Raw genomic sequence first — 27,934 nt, 5'->3', positions numbered from 1 at the left:
ATCAGCTGCTGGAAGCACTCAGGTGCTCAGGTCGACACGAGGAAGAGGTGGAGAACAGGGTCCACATCACCTTAGCCCTCATAAGCAAGCAGCAAAATAACATCACACAACAATTTTGCAGAAATAAAGGGACAAATATCAGCACATTTAAGAAAGAAATCTGTCCTTATCTCTACATGTGAGGAATTCTTGCTTTTCAGAATTTATAAGATACACTTTGAAGTTAATTTAACTCCAGGCACTGTTAGAACCAGTGACAAGATAACCAAATATCTTCAACATATTTTCACACTTCCAAGTCGGTCCTTTATTTCTCCATAATAGTTGCACATCCTCTTCCCTGGAAGCTGAGCAGTGTGGGGTCCTCTGCTATTTGGCCACTAGAGAGCAGCAGCAGCCTGCAGAGCTCAGTCAGAGGAGGAGATTGTCGTCTCTAACTCACAATCGGTGAATCTATGAACTGGTAAGTCAGATCGTGAACACTACTACATCACCATTTTGATATTATATGGTCAACTGTTTCATCTCCGAGTTTCAGGGTCATACAAGACATGTATCTACTTTTCAAATAAGTTTTGCAGAAGAACAAGAAGAACGCATAAGGAAAGAAAAATCTGGTCATATTTAATTTCATTGCAGCTTCAACAGCCATTAAGTAATGTAAAAAAAATGTCCGCAAAGGGGAGACATGTTTTTGTTTTGTTTTGTAAGATATGATTCTTATGAACAACATATAAGTGGACTGCTGCCATCTAGTGGTCACATTGTGATGCAACTACCTTCATTTTTTTATTGTATACTCTGAGGTTATTTTTCATCACACTAACACCATGAACACAGTTTTGAACTAAAATTATTTCAACTGATTATTTCTACTATTACCATATGTTACGTAGATTATTATTATTCCACTTGTATACTGGGTTTAGCTCTAAAATTACAGTAACACTTTTTAATTTTGAGTTTAAACCAGTCAGTCTAACACATTTAAGCCTCATAGTTCTGTTCTTTTATAATGTGATAAAAGTTGACTATTAATACAGTATTTTTTTTAATCATATACCCCCACCAGCTCAGGATTTTTTCCCCACAGTTTACAACAGGTCTACGCATATATTTAGACTTGTCACTGCATTGAAAGTACAAATGTTACCAATAACATTTACAATAAATGTTTTTTTATTAAGGAAAGATATCACAGTGGGACAGTGAAGCAGTATGAATAATAGCAAGAAAGCTAGCCTGCCGCTTAATAAAATATATCTATCATATATCTTTTTTAGATATAAACAAGCATTTACAACAAAAATTACTTATGTCCCAGGGTGTCTGAGTGCACCCTCACAATCAAACAGATGCTACATTTTATCTGCTATCATAATTACAATCTTCCAAAGTTTGTTTCTACAAAAAGGTAGTGACAGACTGAAAGAAAAATCACCAACTGCATAAATGATTGTATATTTTTCTCTGTCACATGAGTCACTTTGTTGTTTTAGCTTTTGTCTGGAGCTGCTTCTGGCGCTGATGCAAAGGGGGGCATGCAGGAGGGAGCACCCTGCGGCTATGACCCGGCTTGTGCCCTGGTTGGGAGAGCACTGGATCCCTCAGTAAAAGTCGAGAGCTCTCACACTTCATGGAGCACAGCGTCTCTGATTTGGCTCGTGGGCCAACTATGACAGGGGCGCACGTCTTGGGGATGATGGTGGTCATGGTCCGGGTCAGGACTCTTCCTCTTCTGGAGGCCAGAGATGTACCTGCAGGAGGTCTCTGTTTCTTGTCAGGACCTCTGCTCTCCGATTGCTCTCTCAGCTGTGTCTGATGTGGATTGTGAGGTTGTTGGTTCTGCAGTTTACATTCCAAGTTCTTCAGAGCCTGGTCGGTGTAGACCTGCATCTCTTTGCGCACCTGAGAAATCTCCACCTCAAACTCCTCCCGTAAGGCTTTTTCCCTGGCTTCAAGCTTCTCCTCAAAAACTGCACACAGTTCCACCTCCTTTAGATCCATCTCATTTTTGCTCTCATCCATCAAAGTCTTGTGTTTCTTGTCCTCACTGCTTACATCCCCAACCTCAGCTACACTCACCTCTGCAGTCTCCATCTCTCTGTCTCTGACCCTCTGCACCAGCTCCAGTATGCTGCTCTTCGGGGTCTTTGCACCCATTTGAGATCTGATGCGGGAACGTACCTGCTGGAAAACAGACTGAATCTTTTCTTGCTTCTGCTTTTCAGCATCAATGGTGTCTTCTAAACACTCTTCATCCAGCCTGACAGAGGACATCTTCTCCTGTGCTGCAGATATGACATCCTGTTGTTGCTCCTGTTTACCGTTCACCAGTATCTGTGGATTAAAGTCAGAGGAAAAGTCACTCATTTTTACTCCTTGTCTCGACAGGACGGTCTACCACCTTCAACTGAGCTTGTATGATGAAGTGAGGAGTGTTGTTGTTGGCGTTAATCCCCAGAGAGGCTGAACACAAGGGGATTCAAAGCAGTATGGTGTATAATAACATAGTGGATACACAACAGAAATGCAAATGAACTATCTGAGATATCAAATCTATCAACAACCAGCAATTTTAAGCGAATGAAAAGATGATAAAAAACTGGAAATCTGCCCAACCTGAAGGCTACTCAAGCCCCACTGTACCTGTCAGGACCTAAAAGTACCATAAACACATCACACTATTATGATATAATAGTTTAAATTATGTGACTCAGCTGATATATTATTTAATGCAGCACATTGTGTTCCTCTGTGTGAGTGTGTGTATTTGCATCATGACAACACTAAACCTCCTGGTGACAGTGTGAAAAACAAAGGTCTTCAGGGATACTCTGAGAGCGCAGAGGGGCGGGCTTTAGATTCTCATGAGTGAGCTGTCGTGGATTGCTGAGATGAAACACACAACTCTCACGTCTGTGTTACTCTAATTAAGCTTTTCATCAGAAACAGGTTCTCTGGAGAAGATTGAGTAAGTGTGCATCAAGAACAAGGGTACAAGTGCATAATATAGTACACAAAACTGTGAGCTACAGGAAGGAATGAGATATAAAACATTTATAAGAAGTTCCTAAACATCTCAACACAAGATACAACATTAATGACTAGTTGGACATTAGAAAGATACATCTTATCACTTTTCTGATCTTGGCCTTCACATTCAAAGCTATTTTTTTCTGGCCAAGCATCTCATCTTCCATTCTTTTAACATTCAAAGGTTTTACATATTCTGAATAATTGCTGTTGAAAATGTAAATAAAGGCTGTTTCTTTGGGGCATGGTTGAATGCCTGGTCAGACGCCTCCCTCCCACTGTGGTTTCAGGCATTTAAAATCATAATATATTATTATGATATGATATTGTATTCTCTTCTCTCCTTGCATTAATGAGAATCCTTCTTATACTCCTCCATCAGCAACTTGGTTAGGGGACTTGATGTTCTTTCTCAAGCTTGAGGAAATCAGGTTTGCACTCAGAGGTTACCAGGGGTCAACCCTTTGTTTCACACATTAATAATCAAAACGGCTGGCAATTGATGTGCCATAACTATTCATACCTCAATTCTCTTGTAAGCATATTGTTGCGGGAATAAAACAAAACAAAACTTCAGCCCATATTCTCTCATATGCAGAATATATACAGCCTGTATACCATATATAAGAACTTCACATTTTTATTCATGTTCAAGTCTTTACATCAGTTTGCTTAAAAATAACAATAAACTAGATCTTCATTCACAGTAAAGTAGAACATTACAGTTTTCTCATTAGCCTTTTTTTATAAAGGTTATATTTTTGGGCCTTGTGCCTTTATTTGACAGGACAGCCGAAGAGAGACAGGAAATGTGGGGAGTAAAGAGCTGGGGAAAACATACAGGAAATGGTCACAGATGGGATTTGAACCAGCGACCCCTGCAACAAGGACTGTGGTATCTGTATGTGGTGCGCTTACCACTAGGCCACCAGCAACTCTCCTTAGCATTTTTAACAGCTGCAGAAAATAAGGCCCTTTTCCTCGTAACTGTTCTGTTGGCATTTTCCTCTCACTCAACCAGTCCTGTCACACTGCCACAGCCCATACAATGTTGCAGTTTGTTGTTTTGTTTTCTTCAATTTGGTAAACGTCTCTTTCACACAGCTCCTTGTTTTTGTGTGGTTTTCCTCCTCTCATCTTCTTCTCTCTGCTGTTGGCTGATCAGCCAGTAACCACCAATCTAAAGTGTTGTGCTCTCAAAATAAATTGAGAACAGTATTAAAAGATAATATCATCCAATCTGTTTACAGATGCTATCGGAGGACTCCTTTCTAACTCGTATGATCAGGTTGGCCTTTGCATTGCTCTTGCTATTCAGCATTAATAACCATTGTTAAGGGGTTTTGACCAATCAGAGTCAATTATTTGACACAGCCAGTTGATTGGTCAGGAAGCTGGGTTCTACTTTTTTTGTGGTCTAATTTCTTAATCTACTGTTGGACTTATTGACAAAGTTAAACCTGAGATGGTTAAATCTTTAAGGCACAGAGTTTGCTTGTTTCTTCACATCGCTCTTCACACTGAAGCATAATCCTGGAATATATGTATTCAGTATTATGGTTTTAGAAGCAGAGATTTAAAAGAAATGTGTAGCAAACACCACAGATACATGTGGTTCTTTGGCTGTAAAAGTGCAGCTGGCAGTTTTATTATATCTAAAGTGAACATTTTCAAAAACATTAGTTTTACTTTTTAAATAATGATTGTTTTTCACACTATCCTTTGCTTACCAAAGTATTTCAGTTGATGGGTTTTTAATTTGTCATTAGAGCGGACACACTGAGCTCAATGAAACACGTTCAGCTGCTCATTCACACCAGCTTTAATCCATTAATTCAACCTACAGTTTTCAAAAAACAGTGTCAACATGAATTCTCATTTTTACAAAGATGTCATACAACCTTTATAACCTTTGACTTTATATTCAACTGGAGTGGTCAAAACTATTGGAATAATATCTTTGGAAGAGGATTGTTGGGATGGAGGCATTTTAAGACACACCATGGTTCACTCTGCTGAAATTCAGTGAGCCAATGAGAGTTCAGCATGAGTGAGCCTCCTCTCGCCACTAAACACTAACATATGGACCTCTAAAAAAAATCGCAGCTGTAATTCAAAACCTTTGTGAACAAACAGTTTTCCTGTGATCTTGAATTAAAAAAGGATTTATTATATAAAGCATTATGAAGCAAGAAGGTGTTATGTGTAACTCTGGTTTTTTTTAATTTGCAAATTAAGATTACCCAGAGTTCTTAGAGATTAATTGTTAAGGTTTGTGGTAGAAGAATTAAATGATGGAGAGGTCTTCTCTGACCTGTGGTATGTTGTCATGTTTTCCCGAGTAATCATTGTATAACAGCAAAAATGCAAATAGCATCAATCCTCCTCCTCCTCCTCCTCCTCTTCCTCCTCCTCCTCCTCCTCCCCATCTCCTCCTCCTCCTCCTCCTGCTCCAGTGAACGTCATCCTCAGCTTTTAAAAATCAGAGCGTCAATGTACTTTTCTTTCTGACAATCAGGTCAGGTCATCGGAGGAAAATGGTGAGTTACCTTTTTAACTTTTAAAGATGTTCTTACTCCTTTCTGTTGTAACATTTGACTGAGATCTTCTGTTTGAATTTATTTTACTATCAACCTCTGGGAAAATTTGATTTGCACAAGACTGACTTTATGATGTGCATTTTTCTTTACAGACAACTTATACAGATAAAGGTGAAAAGGTAAGCAACCTGAGTACATTGTTAGCAACATTGATCAGAGATTATTTCATTCAGCTCCAGACAGATGTTCAACTAAAATCAGGCTTTAAGAGTTGGAAATGCAGCCTTTGTATTTATTTATTTTTTACATAAAAATGTCTTTCTTGGTGGCTTGTTTGACTTTGCATGAACATATTAACTTATTGCAACAAAAGTTTTTTAAAAGTGTATCTACTGTCAGAGACCATGACATCATTTCTTCCTGTCTGTAGCATGAGCGGGGCAGGTTCCTCTGCTTTGATCACTTAACCTTCTGGGTTGGGAATGCGAAACAGGTAGGTTAACTTTCCAATTCACTCAATTCTTTTCATCTAGCAGTTTTTCCCTCACAGATGGAGAGGCAGACTATGCAACCAGAAAAGCCATTGGCTCTCCTGAGGGGTGGAGGGGAAGCAGTGTGAAGAAAAACAGACCATTCTGTGCAGTACACACTGCAAAATCTGAGTCATTCCCCTCTAGTCACCAGGAGATGGCGCTGTTAGTGTATCTTAGTTTTAGTTCATATCAAGATGTATGAAAAGAGTGTATTTTCAGTTGAGTTAAATATTAATTGTCTTTTTTTTAGGCAGCTTCATATTACTGTAACAAGCTGGGATTTGAGTCTCTAGCTTACCAGGGTCTGGAGACCGGCAGTCGAGATGTGGTGTCCCATGCAGTCAGACAAGGAAAGGTAAAGAACACACAATGCCTGAAAGTACAACACACATCAAACTATGAGAAAATTAACAATTCAGTCAGATGTTTTTTTTAATGGAACAAAACAGAAATTAAAGACACTGATCTGTGCAAATTGAATGGGTGCTTGATTTTAATGAGTTATACTCGGTTCAATATAAAGGCATTGATGTTATCATCATATATAGTTCTCTTAAGTGATAGGGATTGTGACACCAGCTCCAATTATTATCTATTCTATTCTTTAAAAGTAGCTATAAAGTAAATAAAATAATGTCTTTATTCACTTTGTATTTCACAGATCATTTATGTCTTCTCCTCGGCCCTCAATCCTGGAAACAAAGGTACTGAACGTCACTCATCTGTAAAAAACGTGTAGCCTAATGTCTTCTCATAAACACTGAATGAATACATTTTTTGTGTTGCTGTTCTTATGCTTTAAAGACCACTTTCACTTGTGTTGTACATCAGTGTGAACAGATTAAACACTTTAAGCAACACCTTTTCTCCAGCTGGAACCAATTTAATCAACATGTAACATCCCAAAAATAGAACATGATAAAACTTTGAAGAATGCAAGTAATGATCGTTTGAGTCACCATGAAGGGAGTTGTTACAATGAGGATCAAAGATCTTGCACTTTTGAAAAGACAGCCTCTATTTTTTATTAACTTGCCTGCTGGCAGAAAACCAAGCAATAATTATCCTCTCATAACCAATAGACGCAACTTTTCTTGATAAATCCCTGTATGCATCCATCAGATCAGCTGAAGGTGCATCACAGAAAGTTGTTTTGGGTCCAGATTTGGTTTTAGTTAGAATGACAAACACAGGTGCATTTAAATCACAGTGTCAGACATAGAAAACACGCTGAACACATTGATGTTAAAATAGTTGTTGACTTTGTGTGGCTAAAGAATATTTTCTTGCTGTTTCTCAGAGATGGGGGATCATCTGATAAAGCATGGGGATGGAGTGAAGGATATTGCATTTACAGTGCAGGACTGTGACTTCCTTGTGCAGGTAATATTATGATTTAAAGGTCAAATGTATGCCTGTTGATAAATGGTATTGAATTCATCATTACAATGATATACACGCTCCTTATATCCTCTTCAACAGAAAGCCAGAGAGCGTGGTGCAGTGATTATAAAAGAGCCCTTCACACTGGAGGACAAGTTTGGCAATGTCCGGCTAGCTGTGCTTCAAACAGTAAGATGCATTACTCAGTATTTAACCTGTAATTTTTTTAGAGATGTTTTAAAGTCAGTTTTAATTTTGCACATCTTTAAATATTTGAAAATTAATGTTTGCTGCAGTACGGTGACACCACACATACGTTTGTGGAGAGGACTGGATACAGCGGCTTATTCCTGCCAGGCTTCCAACCCCCTCTGTTCAAAGACCCTGTGTTAGCCAAACTGTGAGTGTGAATCAGTAGATACAGTTTTTACATGATGCACCCAAACTAATTAGAATAATTACTCCAACATTTGCACCACTATATGTTTCTTTGTGTCTGTTTTTCATGAAGGCCAAGTGGAAAGCTGGACTTCATTGATCACGTTGTGGGAAATCAGCCGGATGAAGAGATGGTTCCAGTGGTTGAATGGTAATTTAAATGAACAAACCTGCTCCTCACCCCTTTTATTATGATGTGACATTAGGGTGGGGGGATGGGAGGGGTCAAGGGGTGTCCAATTCTTACATAACTCTGGCATGAGTCAGGGATCAGGATGACTTTGCGTTTTTTTAAGTGGGTCTCCAGCAGCTCTCCACATCTGGATCTTGTTTTTAGGCCATCATATAGGCATAGAAGGCGGAGGGGAAGGCAGTGCTCTAAATGAGCAAGCTGACTGGTTAATCCTGGGAAGAGGGGTGTAACACAGGCTGCGGATCTTTATGTTAGGACCCTCAAAGAGCTGGCTCGCAACTCAAAATGTCAATCATGTATGTTGATCAGGCCGCAGTTTAAGGCCCCTGTGGAAAGCATTAACACTGAGAATTTAAATGAATTACTCTCATGTAACAATGATGTTGAATTTATGCTTCTGGGTCCCTGGCTCATGTTCCAAAAGGTATCAAAAAAATCTCCTTTTCCATCGCTTCTGGTCGGTGGATGATAAGCAGCTTCAGACAGAGTTCAGTGCTCTGCGCTCCATCGTTGTGGCAAACTACGAGGAGACAGTGAAGATGCCCATCAACGAGCCTGCAATGGGGAAGAGGAAGTCTCAGATTCAGGCATGTTCTTCACAATTCAACAAGAAATATTTCACTTGAACAGCAACACTCAAGTGTAAAACATTACCTCCCTATTTATTTATTAACAGGAGTACGTGGAGTACTATGGAGGTCCCGGAGTGCAGCATATCGCCATGAACACATCAGACATCATCACTGCAGTAAGTGTACATAAATACACCTTAGTTATGTATTAGGATGCATGCTCAAAGTAGCCAGGATGATGCTTTAATGAATCCCTGATTTGCAGATTCGTAATCTGAAGGAGCGTGGGATGGAGTTTATGTGTGTGCCGGACACCTACTACGAGCAGCTGAGGAGGAACCTGAAAAACTCAAAAGTCAAAGTGACAGAGGATCTGGATGTGCTGCAGGTACAGCTAAGATCACATTTCAACTAATTTGGAGGAATGAGTAGTGTAAGCCGTATGATCTCATTTTTTAAAAGCAGTTATAACAATTTTCATTTCAAATTACACTTTTGAAGAGAAATGTCTCTTTTGCAAACTGTTTGATCATCATAGCAGTTCAGACTACTAAACTGAGAGAGCAAAATCAAAACAGACACTGATTCAACTGTTTCCACTCTTAATACACTACAGGAGACATTTGAGTAACACTTACAGCTGCTGTTGGTCGTCACAGAGTAAACATCTGTTCAGAGAGAGGGACTTTGAATGTCAACACTATCCCAACCAGATTTCCTCTTAGCCCCCCGACACAGATCGGCGTGTGCAGTCATGACCGTGCTGGACTCATAACCAATCAGAGGACGTAGTAGGGGCCGCCCTTTAACCAATCAGGACAGAAGATTGAAGATTAGCTATGATTGGTCTGTCATAACGGGAACGAGGGGTATAATAACATTGCTTGATACAAAGGCATTGGAAAACGCAGAGATTTCACAATAAAAGTACCTTTTTTTACACCATTTCTACCAACAGCAGCTTTAATATTAGAAACACATACTGCATAAACCTATTGCTAATAGTCATCTGTATTACCATTTTAGCTCTTTATCATTAATAAAATACTTTGATTAATGTCCCCTTCTGCATGACTATGCTCAACAACTTCATATTCTACAACCACTTGGCCATTGACTAAGAGTATTCCCTTCTAAATAAAGCTAATCATAGCATAAAGAATGATAAGCTCAAAGGTTTCTTTGCAATACTTTCTTAACTAAATAAGGAGCAATTGATAACTTTGTGCTTGGAAGAATAGGGCATTCGTTAGTGCTTTATAAATGCTCTGAGTGGACAATTTAAAGCTAGCATGTGTGTTAATAAGCAAATTAAAATCCCCACAGGGTGAGCAGCATGGGTGTCAGGGTGAAATGTCATTATGTCTTGACTCTAAACCATAGACTGTATAAAATATGGGCGTAGTATCCGTGACGTCATCCATCTGTTTCTGAAGCACTGTTTCAATCGTTGGCGTCAGCCATATTGCCGCTGTCGAGCGATTGTGACGTACAGAGGCGGGCTTTAAGCGTCCTAGCCAACAGCTACAGTGTTCCAGCCTGTTAATCAAGTCAGCTGTGCCTCTCATTGGAAGACTCGTAATCTAAATATCTTTGAAATTGCCGCATTAGAAAAAAAAATCACCCCCCGTATAGTGTGTGCCGTTCGAGAAATGAGCTATCCAGACTACACTCGTCTTTTGTACCAGGCTGTAAACATGTTTATCTCTGCTGTAAAGATCGGCTCTTTTGAATTGGTGTGTATGTGGTATTCAGTACTTCCGGAGCCAGCCTCAAGTGGATCCTCGCTGAACTGCAGTTTTTAGCACTTCCGCATTGGGCTCATATTTTTAAACCGGAGGTTGCCGCTTGCTCTAAACCCTGATATTAAACAATTTTTATGGAAACTAGCCTTTTTCCACAGTGGCTAAAGGCAGAAGTAAATTGTGCAGAAATTTCCACAGATACATTTGATAAGATGTGTGTTCCTTCTGTGCCTAGCATCGCTCTTGTTGCTAATTAACTTATTAATTATTGTTGTGGGGTTTCTACTAATCAGAATCAAGTATTTTTAACCCAGCCTGGTAATCAATAAGAAGGCTGGGTGATAGTCATTTATATTAAATTGTACCTTATTTTAAAGTGTTACTGAAAATTATGATGAAAATTACTGATGTCATGCTTTCCCACTCATGCTCAGGAGCTGAAGATCTTGGTGGACTATGACGATAACGGCTATTTACTTCAGATCTTCACCAAACCGGTTCAGGATCGACCTACTGTGTTCTTGGAAGTTATTCAGAGACACAACCACCAGGTAAGGGCGCCACTGCATAAAGGATAACTTTCACAGGGGGAAACACACAATGCATTACACTGTTACACAATATGAGAATATCATTGGTATAAATACTCAAACGCCTCCTGCCAAAACAGTAGCTTAAAGACATGATCTCTTCACAGGGGTTTGGTGCAGGAAACTTCAAGTCTCTTTTCCAGGCCATTGAAGCAGACCAGCATGCAAGAGGAAACCTGACTGTGCTGACAACAAATGGAATTTCAAAGGACATGTGATCGCATGATGTGATAATAATGCTTGAGTCCTGTAAAACAATAAGTTGTCTTACTCCCATAAACAGACTTCATTTATTTTATATGATAGGAGTAAAATGCTCCACCAGTGCTCTAGAGATCATATGATATACTTGAAAAGGAGTTCAAACACCAGGTTTATCAAAGCTGGTAATCTTTAATTTTTTGCATGTTTTAACATTGTAACATTTAAATTGATATGTATTAAAGAGTACTTCATTATAACCTCCCCAGAAGCTCATTTAACATAAAAGAGTTTGTAACAGTTATCAAGAACTTTCACATTCACAATGCAAAAGTTTGTATAAAATGTTGAATAGAAAATCCATATGACTGATACAAGCTTGATTCAAGCAACACACAATTACAGCTCTCAAAGAAATGAAAGGATGTAACTTTACACGTGTTATCATTTGAACAATGACAGATCTTATATTGTAACTGAGAGCCTCTGTATTATGTTAAGAGGGTCCTTTTTTCCTTCCTGTGAGAAGACAGCTGTGATATTTGACCCCGTGGTTCCCATTTTTAATAAACTGTAATGTGCAAATAAATGTGCTGTTATTTTCTTTTACCAGATGATCAGGATATTGTTTTGACAGTGTTTGTAGATGGCACATTATTACTACAAGTTCTTATTGCATTGAACAATTCCAGCTGTTTGGTCCCATTATTAAATCCTCCTTCACAGCAGAAGCAGCACTCGTCTGTTGTGCTCCTGTAAGGTCTCCACACACTTCCTGACTTCATATTAAAATTGATGTTTTCTTCAGTGTCTGTGTTGTTTGTATTGTGCAGCGCCTCCGGCTACTTTAACTCTTGACTTAATCAGGGCACTTCATTAGTTCAAGGAGCCCCGGCAGCTATCTGCTCCACACAAACAAGGAATCTTTTCGTCTTCGATGGGAAACTTGTAGTCATACGTGATCTCTTCATTGACACTGATGGGCTGACGAGAGTAGATCACGATCTTCTTCTGAGAGTCCACAGTGATGATCTTTGCATAGCAGTTAGGCTGCAACACAAAAAACGCACAAATATAAAGAGAATATCAAACGTTAAGGATCCTATTAGCCTTTAACCACCAGCTCTCACTCACATTGCAGCTGTGGTTGATAAATCTGGCCAGGTTCCCACATTTAGTAGCATCAATGATGGTGTCCTGATCAACCCGGAACAAATAACTGCTCCCAATGCCCTCCTCCTCGTACCTCTGTTCCCTCATGTCAGCGATGACCTGAGGAAAAGAAAGCAAAGGGTTTTGTTTATCACTGTCAGCCTCACACTGATGGAAAGTACCCAAGACAACCAGAGGATCCCAGAGTACAACTGAGCAGATTCAGAGGAAATAATCAAGGGAAAAGAAGCTCATTAGGGATTTGTTGTAAAGTGTCGGCCTAATATAGACTTATTTTTAAGACCTGTCATGAGTTTTTGTTTGTCTTACCTGTCTGATGATTTGACCCACATACTCAATCACCATTTCATCAGCTGCTATGGGCTCCATTGCAAACAGGCCCCACTCATGGATGTGACTCCGACTGAAACGAATCCTCTTCCTTCGGAACTAATGAGGAAATATGAGGAGTTTCATTGGGAACTGAGATATATGCTACTTGTTAACACAGGATCTCTCCTGAAAATATTAGCATGATATTTACCTCTGTCACTTAAAAGGATAGCTCAGTTTTTTAAAGTTGTAATAGCAAGTGTATTACCTAGAGGGATCCCGGTCAGCTTAGCCTCTTTGTTATGAACCATAAAAAACATAGATTACATGGTAAAGCTGACACTCTCTTCAGTAGTTAATAACCTAGCCCCGGTGCTGGTTCTTTAGCTGGTTTCTTCACAAAGAGGCTGAAATAACTGGGATCCATTTTGCATTAAATCTGACTTACCTTCAGCTGGTTGAACTTGACCAGGTCACTGTCACAGCTGAAAGACGACAGCAGGCGGCGCTGTTCAGACCTGAAGTCAGATCCAGCTCGAAGGGAGGTTTGCTGCTGAGCCGGGATGCACGTTCCCTGCTAAAAGACATTTCAAGTTTACGCTCAGATGTTATGGTTAAACTGGAGACCATATCATCAAACCTTCCCCTCTGTAATACCTGAGTACTTGTAGATGGAAGCTCAGGGCTCGGCTTTGGGTTGATGAGATATTCTAATTTATCTTTTCTGCTGATTCTGTAGAAACCTTCGCTGCGAGCAGAGCCGGTCCTGTGATGAGGCTGCCAGGGTTTGTGTTCTTCACTCGTCTCTGGGAGGACTTTAGACAGTGAGCTGAGGTTAAGGATGTCAAACTCAGTAAATAATATAAAGCAGTGTGCATTGATCAAATAAGGTTGTCTGGATTCATTATGCATGTTTTAAAATGATGCTTCAAAACCCACATTTCTGCTGAATCTACAATAGATTAGGGGAAGAATGGATGCAGCAGACAACAGTCTAAAACATCCCCCACCCCTTCACCCCCAAGCTCCAAACCAAAATCAAAAATCAAACAGCGTTTTAAAGGTCTGAGAGCCTGTCTTTGAAGCACTTAAGAAAAGCAGTTACTGAAAATATCAGAGCCTGAATGTCCTGAAATGATCTAAAAATATCAGGAGTTCACGAAAGAGACTTACATCGAACTCAATTTTAACTCTATCATGGAACTATCAAAAAGGATATGAGGGTGTGGTATCCACCGGGTGTCACTGAGCCACCCAAGCCCATTATCCTGCTCTTGTAGCCTTTCATATATGCACTGCAGCAGCCGCGCATCTTCCTCATCCAGGCCCTCCTTCCAAACCCAATGAAGTATCCTCCTCTCATCACAGGCTGAACGCCACCTGTGAGGACGACTGTTCGAGGAGCGAGGACCTGAGAGTCTTTCAAGTGATCTCTGTCTGTGTCTGTGTCTCCATCTCCATCTCCTCTCTAGCCTCCTCAGCTGTTTCCTTCTTACTGAATGTTTCTCTTTCTCTCTCCTATTCAGCTCATCTAGGAGTCCAGGCATATTCTCCAGTCCTTGCAGTGGCTTCATCCTCACACCTGACCTGATCCACATGGCCCTTCTATCAGCGGAGTCAGATGAGGACTCAGAGGGGCTGCAGGGAGAGGAGTCACAGAACAGAGGCTGTGAGGCTGTCATTTGAGTTTTTCTCCTGTGGACTATGGCTCTTCTGACAAGGATAATGTCTCTTCCTGGAGTCTTTGGGGTTGTGATGTATGGATGAGACAGGCATGGCACAGGAGGTGGGCTGCCAACTCTCCGGCACATTGCTGTGCTACTTTCTGCAGTTGTCTCTCTGCCTGGCGTCACTGGAGCTCTCACAGAGCTGTAGAGAGTCCGTCCTCTTCTGTCATCTCTACCCGGAGTTCTGGGACTTTCTTGATATGATGGGTATGAAGACAGGGGGTCAGAGGGAGCGAAGATGAGCTCTGTACCTGTTGACGAGAGGGAGAGGACTTCTTCAGAGTCCTCACTTCCCAGTTCAGCTACTATCCCCCTGCCGGGTGTTTGTGGTCGTTCTGGCTCCTCAACAACCGGAGATGTTGGTTTGCTTCTCACCAGAAGGTCAGGGTCGCTGTCCGTTACGTATCCTGTAGGAGTGGCAGGCCTCAGGGTTTCTATGTTCTCAAGGGGCTCCACAGTCCATTCAGTGCTCTCCAACTCCACATTGAGGGGAAGCTCTGCTGTTATACAGATAAGAAACAAGAAACCACAGTAAAACAAGAAAATATTCATTAATAGAACACTACTTGTGTTTTTATCTAGTGCTGTACATCATGCTAAACAGATCACCTGGGAGTCCAACAGGAGAGAGGGGCTGCAGGTGGTCCTGGGGTTCACTGGTTTGGAGCTCCATTATTGCATCTAAATCACAAATGTCTTCTTGACAGGATGTGTACTGGTTCTCCTCGGTCTCTTCCATATAGGACGGAGTTGACCACTCCTGCAGGTCCAGGTCCAGCTGAGCACCTGGAGTCAACGGGGCCGTGAGAGTGACAGGTGATTCAAGCTCCATTGACTCTTCATCTGACGATATGATGATACAGTCATCGCTCCTGTCTTCCCTGCTTTCTTCCTCTATGTCTACATCATCAGGACTGAGGTCAGAGTATGACGAGTCCTCAAAGCTCTCCGAGGTGAACGAGTCAGAGGAGTCGAGGTCTGAAGAGAAATCGCTTTCCTCTGATGAGCTGCTCCCTGAACAAGTTTCTACAATTAAAAGAAAACATTCAATACACTTATAGGTGGATACATCTTTTCTGTTCGTGTATTTTACTTAAACCTTCCATTGTCTTCAGATCATTCTCCATCACCTGTTAGGCAGGTGACAGCATCTTCATCCTCTTTGTGTTTTTGCACTAACTCCACGTCTTCCTCAGGTTGATTTCTGTCATCGCCAGCATCGTGATCCTCTCTGTCAGGCTAAAAGAAGCACCAGTTTTATCACCACTCTTAAAAACTATCACAACTTTAACACAAAGACAGTGACTTATGTAATTATTACTGTTATCTCAGGGTTCCTGGATGGTTGTATGAGATAAATCATGCAAACGTTTCAGATGAAAAGTCATTCTATTATCTTTTAACATCTGTCGGATCATTCATTGTGAATCATCAGCTTGAAAAATGTCACAAAGGTTGTTTTAGTAGTCCCTTCTCCCTTCTCCCTACTCCCTTCATCAGACATCGACCTAGTGACAGTGATTATAGTCATCAAACATCTACATATAGATATAATCCTTTCACTGATGATCTTGTCTGTTTTTGTTGGTCACATGAAAGCATCAGTGTAAACTTCAGTCTGTTTCAAAACCAGCTTAAAAAATCCTCACAGGGGCTTTAAGCAGTCAGAACCAATAATTAGCTGCTTGTGAAAGACACGTAACATGTATTTTTAGCATGTGATCTCATCAACTTTACAGCAAATTGTCTGCTAAAAAAAGCAGTGGCACTACAACTTTATACCTCTCTTTTCAGTCATTTCACTCTTTCTTTTTACATCTTATATCTATTTACCAGGATCTGAGAATCATCATCAACTGACACGATATCCTTGACACTGTTTGATGTTTTTTCTTCATCTTGAAGTGCGCTTTCTCCTTCTTTACTCTCATCCCCATCATCATCCCCATCATCATCATCACTATCAAGCTCATGTGGTCTTGCATGTCTGCGTTTTGCTCTCTCAGATGCAGCTCTACATGAGTCATCCTCTTGTCTCATATCTAAAACCACACAGACAGAGAAAAACAAAGCGGGTCAATCAACAGGTTTCAACAGACAGTTAGACGTAAGTGAGGCTCGTCGTGTTGGAGCACTCACCGGCACTTTCATGAGAAGCACATGACACACTTTCTGTCTTTTCTGATGAAGCAGGGTCATCTGTTTTTCTCCTTTTTACCTGTGTATTAAGATATTAGTTTTCATTACATTAGGTTATACATCACTCAAGGGTCAAATCTTTGTATGATTTATATTACAGTAAGCAGGCAGTTACCTTAAAGGAAGGCAGTGGAGGTTTTTTATCCTTGTTCCTGATGTGACCAAGTGGATTTATTACTTTAGTCCTCTCTTCAACACCTGCTGCTCCACTTTTCAAAGGAGCAACCTGCACATAAAAAAAAACAAAGAACCTTTTGGCTCCACGAATGTATGACCATAGATGAAAAAAAAAAATCCTCATTCATTTGATTTCATTGACCACCTCGAGAAACTTACTTTTGTCTTCTTCTCTTGGCAGACCCACCAGTCCTCGAAAGCCTTAAAAGCCACACCTTCAATCATTCTGCGTGTGATGTCTTTCTTAATGATTGATTTCAGCTCATCCATGATGACATCTAAAACTTTCTCTGTTGTTATCTTATGAGGATTCTCCCTCATGAGTGGGAAGCCAGGAGGTGGAACAAAGGGGTTAAACCTGTGGAAAGGTGGTGCTGGCCAGGGAGGTTGAGGAAAAGGTAAATGTGTGCCACCAAGCCTGGGAGGAGTCTCCTTATCCAGACCACCTGTAGGTTGCATGGGTAAGGGGAAGGTGGGCACAGGAGGGGGTACAGAAGGATGCAGTATCAAAGGTGGAGGGGGTCTGAGAAAAGTTGGTGGAGGGGGAATTGAAGGAGGAGGAATGGGGAAGCGGGTGTGATGGCCAGGAGGTGGGATCCAGCCTGGAGGCGGGATTGGGATGGTTCCATTTGGGAGGCGCGGGGGGACAGGTGGAGGAAAGGGAGGAATAGGGAAAGGGAAAGGGGGGACTGGTGGAAGGGAAGATCCAGGTCTGGTGGATGGAGGGGGAGCATGGAGAGGAGTGGTGCTGTTAAACGAAGAGGACAGGCTCTGGGAAAGAGAGGGGATCTCTGTTGTGGGTGTCGAAGCGCCAGACCGTCTGTTGTACTGACTTTCTGCATGACGCTCCTGAAATAGACAGAAAATAAAACCTGAATGGACATCACAACATACAAACTTTCTTTATGTCATATAGCAGGATTACTCCTACATTTATGGTCATAATGCTGGCTTTAAAAAGGTTGAGGAATTACCTGTAGACATGATACTGACTGGAACCTATCTGTATGATTTTCTTTGTTAACATGAACCCTCCTTTCAAAATGTGTGAAATCAAAAGGACTGGGAGACTGAGAGTTCCTTGTAAGAAACGAAACAGCTTCAGCAGTTTCATCATCTTCATTTACAGTGAGCCACTTTGGGCTGATATCACCAGGATCATTGTAGGAGTGCTGATGGCAGGTTTTGAAATATTCAGGTGGAGTACATACAAGTGAGCTGTCTGATACAGGGGAGACACCTGCTGAGCAGGGGGAAGCTGGGCTGTCCTCAGAAGCCAAATCAGCCTCCAGAGTCTTTCTGCTAAAGAACGAGGGGTCAGTGCTGTGGCGGTTTAAGAGCAAACTTTCAATGCGTGAGTCCAAACTCTCTATTTGGGGCTGGTGGGTGCTGGACGAAAAGTCAGCAGCAGATGGAGAAAAGTCTGTTATGCATGCATGGTCATTATTTGCTGTCTGCTGGTCAGCTGTGAAGTCAATGCTCAAGATGCTCAAATGTAAAGACTTGGATGAGGCACTGAGCACATCCTTGGACTCCTCACAAGGGGAAATAATGTCAATGGACGGCCCTGTATTATCCTGAGCAGATGTTTTTTCACTCCCCCCCCACAGTTTAAGCTGCTGCCTTCTGTTTTGGTTCTGGGTGCAGTGGGTTGTGTATGTTGGCTGTTGTTGCCAATGCTTCAAAATGAAGCTGACATCAGAGACTTCGCTGGATCCCCTGAGGAACCGTGCAGGTTTACGATGGCAGAGCTCTCGTCTTTGAGGTTTGTGAACACTGTAGTTAGAGGGCTCCCCTTGGAGGATTGGAGTAGCATGAAGACTAGAGTAGCAGGAGTCTTGAGAGAGAGGAGTGGCAGAGAAGCAAGGAGTTCGGGGGGTTCCCTGAGAACGTGGCGTGAGACCAAAGCTACAAGGCGTTTCCTGCCAAATACTTGAGTAGGATGTGTCCAGAGAGAGAGGTGTGGAGATGCTGGTGGGGCTGGAAAGACTTCCCTGTCGCTGAAGAGCTGCACTGCCCTGTAAGAGATGGAAAATACAGAGAAGAGCAGATGCATTTGATTTATTATGTTACTCTTTATAGACATTACTATTTATCTGACTGTATATCAAGATCAAACTCCTCTTAGGTTTTTTTCTCGCTGTTCTCCATTCCATCTGAACAGCATCACAGACAGGAACAGCTTAAACCCAATTTTTAGCATCAAATAACTATTGACTAACCTCACAAAAAACAAATATCCAAATTTTAAATCAGCATGATACAAATAGATAGAACACATAGATAGATTTGAGGTGCTGGACTTAAAGGTGACATATCATGCAAAATCGACTTTTTAATGGTTCTCTACCTGAAATATGTTTCCCTGGCATGTCTACAAACTCCCCGAAAATGAAAAAAATCCATTCTGCCCCTGTTCTGATATCTCCACTAACAAACACTAACAGGGTTCCCACTCTTTTCCAGAGATCATTTTCCAGGGCATTTCCAGGACATTTTAAGTGATGATCAAGCTGGTATGACAGTCTAAATTGAGTTCCTAATTTAGTTCCTAAATAGTCTTTTATGTTCCTCTCAGTGGAAGTCTACATTGAAAGACATGCAGTCTATGGCTAGATGAAATCATCTCTTACATGCTTGAAAATTATGGCAAATGAATTATAGAACAATGCAGATGTACAGCACTTTATTAGTTCAACCAATTAACAATGAAGGCCAACTCTCATCTCAGCTTTCTCTTTTCTCAAAAAATATAAAATTAGCTAAGTAAAAAACAAAAGATGCAGAGTTCTCTGGAAGCTGCCTTACTGAAATAAAGAAATAATAATAATCAGAGGATCAGTGCATAAATTGACCTAAACTGAATGACAAAATTTCTCCCATTTTCCAGATGTTTTCCAGTACTGGAAAACTGGTCAACTGTTTTCCAGGTTTTTAAGGTTTTCCAGGACACGTGGGAACCCTGACTAAATCTATGACCAATCGTTCAGAAAGGTCCTGCTGCAGGCGCCTCTCCGTCAGGATCAAATTCAGAGGGTTGAAGTAACGCGGGTCTGTGAGCAGCCGTGTATATTCAGCCAACATGTAAACATTAGATCAACGTGCTGAACAGCCGAGGCCACATCCACTTCCTGAGGGGGCGTGGTCAGAGAGCTCATTCTCATTTAAAGGCACAGACACAGAAAACAGCTTATTCCCAGCAGGGCTGAAAAAGAGGGGTTTACAGACATGCCAAAATCTGATTTCAAAGTGTTTTATTGAGCATAAACTTCAAAGACATGTTTGTGGGACCTCTTAGACCAATATATTTTGATGAAAAAGAGCATAATATGTCACCTTTAATGACCTACAATGCGAAACATGTGGCTTCACTCCTGGGAGGCTATCATGTTGTCCATCTTTTTACACAGTCTGTGGTGCAACCTGAAATTACCTGACCCAATTTTTGTTAATCTTATCTTTTAAAGTAATTGTATACTCTGAAAAAGCTCTGATCTTTGGGATAGGAAGGAAGAAGTTAGTTGGTAAGCGAAACTGCTTGAAGTTCGTTTTTGGAAGTTAGTTATTGTCAGGTGCTGATTAGGCTGAGCATGTTAGTTTCACTCTCATTACAACAACAATAGGAGGGGCAGCTGACGCGTGTCTCACACAAAAAAAAAAAATCCTTTTTGTGCATTGATTTTACACTGCTTGGCAGTAACTGCACCCAAATTGACTTGAAGCACTTTGTTAATCTTACCGATCTTGTTTCCTCTTGTCTAGATCTTTGCTTGTGTTGTTCTTGTTCTCGTATGTACGTCGCTTTGGATAAAAGCGTCTGCTAAATGACATTGTAACATTGTAACATTGTAAAATGTTAATAACTCATTAACTCAGGATGACTTCAGACACCTTTTTTTCTGGGTTGGGTATGTTGGGTAATGGCCATGCTCTTATGTTGTATTAATGAATGTGCTAATAACGATATAACACACATTCATTAAGAAAAGGTAACAGCTGGGAAATAATATGCCTAAAAAATGTTTAAAGCTAGTTTAAAATCACTTTTAATAATTACTTCTGTATCAGCCATTTTACCTATGTTGTTTTTGTTTTTTGTTTTGTTACTCGCACAATCACCACAAGGGGCACTTCAAGTAAACAGGGCAGGTAAATGCTACAAAAGGGGCGCAGGTGAAGCAGTGATCTTTGGAACGGGAAGAGCACACAGTTTTTACTGCTCGTCTTAGACCGCACTGTTATCTTCATCACGTATTTCACCGACAAAGTAAGTTGTCGGTACCTGTTTATCATTTGAATCATCAAATGTCAAGAAGTAACGCAACGATAACACCGGATTGGACATCGGACTCTTTTAGAACACCTCACACCTCACTCCCACACCCAGACAGTGACTAAAATCAGGTCAGAACAGTCACTACAACTTCAGTGTTCAAACCATTATAACCAACATTGAAACGTTACCACAAAGCTGTCGATTAAGCTTTGAAGAGCTCCCTCACTGCTGCCCACTGGCAGCGTCCAAGGAGTATAGAGGCCATGGAAGAGGAGCTGGAGATAACGTGCCCGGTTTTCTCCTGAGGAAGAATAAAGGTACAATTTATTGTCACACCTAAATTTATACTTTGTACATAATAATACATTATATTTCTTAAATCAGAGTTACCTTTGGGATCAATCTCCACATGAATAATATTGCCCATCACTGATGACTGATGCAGGTGCTGAACTGCCTCTTTAGCAGCCCTCACTGTGTCAAAGACGACCTTCGCGAGCCCTAAATGCTTCTTGTTCTTCGGACTGTAAAATATCTCCACCTCTTCAACGTTCCCATGTTTGTTGCACATATTGGTCAAGAAGGCTTCCTTTACATTATCGTTCAACCTGGAAAATGTCACTTCTTTGGGAAGAACAGGGCCAATATACCACTCATCAACCTGGAAGGACAAAAGTAAACAAATGTTTATGTTACCATCTATTGAATTGTTATGGTGAGTATTATGAAGACAATAAAGATCAGTGTTGAAATGTAAGTCAGTGTATTTACTCAAGCAACCTTTTACAATATTTGAATTTTTACAACTTTAAACGTCTACCCTCCAACAACTAAGAAACATAAATGTTGTGCTTATTGAACTTTTTTATTTATTTGCCAGTTGTAGATACTAGATTATAAACAGTCAATAATTTGCAATAGATAAAACGTATGTAGACCTTCTAAAATATGATGCTTTTCCATGTATCAAACTACTTCATATCATTAATCAGAGCTGAAAAAAATTCCAGACAGATTTATCAGGAGAAGTTAGTGGCCGGGTAATAAGACCCATCCACTTTGCGTCGGTGTCTTGTCTCACCCTTCTGGAATTCTTTTTCCCATAACAACCTGCTAACCATACATTATCCCTTACATAATTACTCATCCCTCTCTTCTTACATGTGCAATACTTTTTTCTACCCATCTTCTCGGTTCTGTTTATTGTTTTTAACCTGTTACGAGTCTGTGCTCATTTTTAACTGCATCACTGGTTTTGTAAATATTTGTAAATTTACTTACTTAGTTGTATCTACGTTCGTAAGATATGCTTATTTTACTTTGTTAATTTTAATTGCTAATAACCTTTAATAATTGCTATTTTATAGACTTTTGTTTACTTTATACTGTTTTGCACTATCTACTCTGCTGTTGTAATACTTTAAATTCCCCCGTTGTGGAACGAATAAAGGAATATCTTATCTTATCTTATCTTATGGTTTATAGTCACATAACTTTGATTAAAGCTGGGGTTGGTAATCAGATTTAGATACACTTTTTGTCATACTGATTAAAATGATCTTTATGTCCTGATGGCAATCAATACATAATGTGTTCCTAAAAAAGAGTGAAAAAAAACTGCTATCTACAGCCGGAGTAAACCTGGGAAAACACCAACCAGCGTTTTTTGGGTGCCAAAATTTTAAACCATTCAAATCCCGTCCTGCCGTCCTGCCCGCCTCCTGCGCGTACATTTCCCCAGGCGTGCACTCCTCCGACTCCCCGTCTCCTGCCTCTGCTTCCCCTGACTCTACTGACTGCCCCTCTCGCTCGTCCTCGGGCCTGTCCCCTCTGACCCGATGAGGTGCTTTGCTCAGGACTGTAGTCCGGATCAGAGTCTAAAAAGCTCTCACCAACAAGCAGAATAATTAATGACATGTAGTAAGTCCTACAGAAATGTAGATGTACTGTAGCGTCCGTCCGGACGATGTAGGGAAGACGAGCCGATTGGTGAACACGTTTGTTTGTGTTTTTAACTTTCACTATGATGATGTTTTGGTGAGGACTGGTTTTGAATCAGTCACCATCATATGGTCGCAAGTCAGCGGCGCTCGTGCTTGTGAGCGGGGGGGCGTCATTTCGGAGGGGCTTGGAGGAGCTCCGAGGGGAGGGAGGGAGGGAGGGGTTAGACGGAGTCATGAGGAAAAGCTACATTCAAATTCATGCTAGTTTTCCGAGATTACCAACCCCAGCTTTAAGTACCACTGCCACTACAGGACTTATTAATTTATTGGGGATTAGGATACAACATAGACTATTGTAATTCTTTGTTCAATTGTCTCAGCAGCACGTCTTTGAACAGCCTACAAGTTGTCTAAAATGCTGCAGCTAAGCTCCTCACAAAATCATCCAGAAGGTCCCATGTCCCACCCACAAGTCTTTTAGTCTTTCCATTGGCTCCCCATTAAGTTCTGAATTCAGTTAAAATTCTTGTGACTATGTATAAAGCAATACATGGTCAGGCCCCAGCATATATCAGAGAACTGCTGAAGCCATATAACTCCAGCAGGACTCTGAGGTCCTCTTATCAGGGTTTGCTTGCTGTCCCTCGTACCAGATTACAAACTAAGGGTGACTGTGCTCTTGAGGTTGTTGCTCCACAACTTTGGAACAGTATTCCACCGGTACTGAGAGATGTGGACTCTGTGGTCATTTTTAAAAAAGCGGTTGAAAGCCCATTTATTTAGACAATCGTTTGATTGACCTGTCCGTTTTTTTTAATGTCTGTTGTGTTTATGTATTTTTTCTACTTCTATGTAATTCTTGCTATGTCTTCCTTGTTGCTTTTTATTCTGTTATTGTGAAGCACTTTGTGACACCTGTTCTAGAAAGGTGCTATATAAATAAACTTTATTATTATTACTATTACTATTATTATTATTATTATTATTATTATTGTTACCTTGAATTTAGGAACACAGAGGTCGGTCTTGTAGCATTTACTCCACAGGCGGCAGATACGAGGATCTCTGACTGCATCCACAGGAAACAGACCTAAGTCCTCCACCTGTTCAGGTAAACAACATCCATCAGTGTAATGGAAAATATGTCGCTTGTTCAGGATGATGCATGAGCGGGATCCTCTTTAACAGGTGATATCTAACAAAATACAGACAATAGACAGGTGTTGCAAAGTACTTACGGGTATGTTATAAAATTGCCCATCATAGCGGTACACTTTGTACAGTCCTTTTGTCAATGCGGGATCAATAATCAACTTGCAGCTCGTCCAGTGCTGAGGCGGCGTCTCTCTCTCAGAAGTTTGTGTGTTGCTTTCCATTACATTCGTCAAAACCTGGAAACACAACAAAATCAACACAAACGCTGTCATCTGAACCCATTAACTGTATGAATGTCTGACCCACGGTGGATATAGCTGTGAGCTAGCAGCCATCAGGTTAACACGCCCCGACAGGTGATGAAGAGCATCACCTGTTGCCGTGCCCTTATCTACCATCTAAACCAGGCAGTAAAGTAAAACATGCCCAATTTAATTCAAAGACCCAACAGTTTAATCTGCATTACCTGTACCGAAGTTGTATCCTCTGATGGAGCAACATTATGGACAGACTGTTGATGTTTTCGGTCCCTTCGCAGTTGCTTCGCCCAGGTTGGAGTATGTATCCATCCGCCTGGAGGCAGAGACGGACTATAGATCTAAATGCGAGGCGGAAGAACACCAACTGTGGGGAGAAGGGGGTCAACAGGTAACAGGTGTGACATCTTTATGCACATCGAGGAGAGCCCATGAAACTAATATGCATTTTTTGTAACTCATAATAAACAAACAAGTCTTATAAAACCACATGGGCCTTCATTTTGTATAATAACCGTATTATCCATGACGTGTTCAAGCTCTGACAGCAGGCTGTAACCCTGGGGATGGATGAAATAAAGAATCTGTTGAAGTGAAATAAAATGCATTACTATTGATATTGTATAGTAATAGATAATAGACAATCACAATAAAAATTAATATGAAATATAATGTAAAACAGGTACCAACCATTGGAGCAGTTTCTGGTCAATTCCATCACCATGATAGATACAGTATCTTTGTCACATTTATTATAGCAATAGCAATTTTATTTATAAAACACATTTCATTACACTCAAGTTCAATGTGCTTTTACGGAGAATTAACAAAAATAAAAGCATTTTTCCAAATAGAACAAATAAAAACAGAAAAGCAATAGATACAGCAACATATAGATAATAGCTTGAGAAAATAAATATGTTTTGAGTCTTTTTTAAAAGCGGAGACAGTTGTGATGGACCTGAGGTCAGCAGGCAGTTTGTTCCAAAAAGATGGACCACAGTAACTAAAGGCCCCTTCTCTGGTCTTTGATTTGACTCTGGGTACATTTAAAAGACTTCCATCTGCTGACCTAAGGATCCTGGTCGGGTTATACACTGTGAGCAAGTCAGAGATGTACTGGGGAGCTGAACCATTGAGTGTTTTATGGACTAATAATAGGATTTTGAAATTGATTCTGTCTTGAACAGGGAGCCAGTGAAGTGTTTTGAGAACCGGGGTGATATGGTCATATTTTTCTTGTATGTGTCAGGATTCTAGCTGCTATGTTCTGGATGAGTTGGAGTATTATTATAATAAATCTAACATTTATATAATAAACCATATCCGGAAAAAATTATATATTGAACAAAATGAACCATATGAACAATAATTCACAATTTTAAAAGTATTTTATATATATAACTCACATAATGAGTGTAAATGAACATGGGATTGCAAAATGTGGGGATTACAATAGCATTACAAAACAAGATTTTATATGGTTGTATAGAAAGGCCTAAATTGTGTGTTAAATTTTTGTACATCAAATTGTGTAGAAGTCGGGGCGCTGGTGGCCTAGCGGTCTAAGCGCCCCACATACAGAGGCTACAGTCCTCGTCGCAGGGGTCGCCGGTTCGATTCCCGGCCGGTCGACCATTTCCTGCATGTCTTCCCCCACTCTCTACTCCCCACATCTCCTGTCACTCTTCAGCTGTACTATATAATAAAGGCAAAAAGGCCAAAAATATAACTTTAAAAAAAAAAAAAAAAAAATTGTGTAGAGGTGTAGAGGTGATCTTGTTCCAGATATTCAGAGGAGGTTCAAGGAGGTTGAGTTGATTCAAGCAAATAGACTGTTTGTATGTGTTTCAAGGTGTGAGTATTCAAGAATGCATTTCCTAATGTGTCCTCTGTTCACTATTACCGCCTCCATCAAGACTGTAGGTCTACTAATGCAGCCTCAGTGTCTGTTTATCAGTGTCTGGATTATCTCTTCAGTAAATACACTGCCAGGACCTGAAAACCCTTGTAGCATCCTTCCTCATCCATCTTAGATAAACTAAACATTTCCCAGAATAGATCAGGAGGAGCAAATAGAGGAAACAGCAGCCAGTCAGACAAACTCAAGTCTGTTCATGTCATGTGTAATGTTGTGCAGGTTGTTTCATCGCAAACAAAACAAAAATGAATGCAAAAAACTTTGCTTAATCAAATTTTTATTCAATCACACATCAGAAATCAAATAATTAGAGACAAATTATCATTTTCATTGAGGAATATATCTTTTCTGTGTTAGACAAAGGTGTTTTTAATTGAAGGTACAAAGGACAGTAACTGTGGCTGCACCTTTCTGACACTACAGGTGAGTTCTATTTTTTACTCCCCCTTAAGAAACCTCCTTGTTGAACAGGTAGCCCAGGTCTGGAGGGTGTGTGGTGTCATTCCTCAGGACAACCTTAGTTCATCTAAACATTTATGTCTTTTACACTTTCCTGTTTGTTTTGAATTGATTTTGAGAGAACTTTGTGAAAATATGAAGCACTGATTTATAAAGTTGTGGATAAGTTTGGTGTTCATGATGCTATTAGTGACAGAAGTCCACTTCTAGTTGCAACTGTATATTGAGATTCTCTTCCTCCTATCACATTATTAACATGGTGCTGATCTGTTACACTGTCCTGTTTCTATCAGGATTTAATAATGTCTCCATAAACATATCCTACGTTATATCTTCAGTGTTCTGGTTGAGCAGGATGTCAGGTTTTAATTTGCTACAGCAGCTCCATATGAGATCCTTAAGACTGTTGGTATTAAATCTGCACAAAAAAAATCACACCTATTCAGTTTTTTTTTAAAACAACACATTAACTCTGTTAGATATCTTTGAGTGGTATCCGGAGGTTCTGTTAAAATATCCTGACTTCTAAAAGACAGTCCTGAAAATGTTTTCATTGGAATAGAATTACCTAATAATGTAACAACATTTCCAGCTAAACAAACTCCTCTGGCCTAAATTCAACGAGGCTTGTTATGTTCTCTTATCTTTTTGTACTTAGTTAATGTTTTCTCGGTTAAGTAGTTTTCACTTGAGAGAATGAAATGAGTGACACATTCTATGAGTCATGGATGGTTCATTTATGTGAAACAAATTGTATGCCAAATGGTTTTTAATACTGGAGCCATTTATCAGATCAATGTTTTTATAAAAAAGCGGACTTAAAAAAAGAGCAGGTTTTCCATCCCTGGGGGGATTGAAGAAACAGTCTGATGTCTTTGTCTGAGCTAAAGTAAATGTGTTGTAAAAACTGCTTTCAAACGTTTAAGTCCAATTTGAGACAAACACAAGTTATATGTACTTTGATAAGAAGGGTGAGCGCTCAGTGAAGAAACCCACGCCAACAAGTATTGGAAACATATAATACCAAAAGTTTCAATGTAGAGTCATTTTTGAACTATTATTTAATTATTAGATCATCATTACCAATACATAACATGTATGAAG

At 40.3% G+C, this 27,934-nt stretch overlaps 2 protein-coding genes across 3 annotated transcripts; one reads left to right on the top strand and one right to left on the bottom strand.

Moving 5' to 3' along the window:
- The first annotated feature begins 416 nt into the window (after positions 1-416).
- On the top strand, positions 417-12,038 carry hpdb (4-hydroxyphenylpyruvate dioxygenase b). The gene is made up of 15 exons (XM_034691030.1): positions 417-463; positions 5,555-5,576; positions 5,729-5,755; positions 6,007-6,069; positions 6,360-6,464; positions 6,771-6,813; positions 7,410-7,492; positions 7,592-7,681; positions 7,789-7,892; positions 8,004-8,081; positions 8,548-8,710; positions 8,800-8,871; positions 8,961-9,083; positions 10,875-10,991; positions 11,138-12,038. Exons 1-15 carry the CDS (start codon positions 456-458, stop codon positions 11,246-11,248), a joined length of 1,209 nt encoding a protein of 402 aa, XP_034546921.1. The 5' UTR covers positions 417-455; the 3' UTR covers positions 11,249-12,038.
- Positions 11,404-24,745, bottom strand: LOC117818255 (histone-lysine N-methyltransferase SETD1B-like). Of its 2 annotated transcripts, none has more exons than XM_034691028.1 (18): positions 24,660-24,745; positions 24,277-24,429; positions 24,037-24,141; positions 21,486-21,756; positions 21,284-21,396; positions 17,794-18,837; positions 16,979-17,668; positions 16,758-16,868; positions 16,583-16,661; positions 16,277-16,485; positions 15,574-15,682; positions 15,053-15,469; positions 13,936-14,943; positions 13,374-13,540; positions 13,165-13,293; positions 12,714-12,833; positions 12,366-12,503; positions 11,404-12,281 (listed from the first exon to the last, which is right to left on the bottom strand). In XM_034691028.1, exons 2-18 carry the CDS (start codon positions 24,412-24,414, stop codon positions 12,108-12,110), a joined length of 5,022 nt encoding a protein of 1,673 aa, XP_034546919.1. In that variant the 5' UTR covers positions 24,415-24,429; positions 24,660-24,745; the 3' UTR covers positions 11,404-12,107. The 2 variants fall into 2 exon arrangements, with proteins under 2 accessions (XP_034546919.1, XP_034546920.1); XM_034691029.1 differs by having other exon boundaries at positions 13,936-14,940.
- Between the last annotated feature and the right edge of the window lie 3,189 nt (positions 24,746-27,934).

Source organism: Notolabrus celidotus, chromosome 9, assembly GCF_009762535.1.
Source record: "Notolabrus celidotus isolate fNotCel1 chromosome 9, fNotCel1.pri, whole genome shotgun sequence".
Lineage (NCBI taxonomy): Eukaryota > Metazoa > Chordata > Actinopteri > Labriformes > Labridae > Notolabrus > Notolabrus celidotus.
Note: the sequence above shows the minus strand (reverse complement) of the source record. Positions and strands in the feature narration are given on the sequence as shown.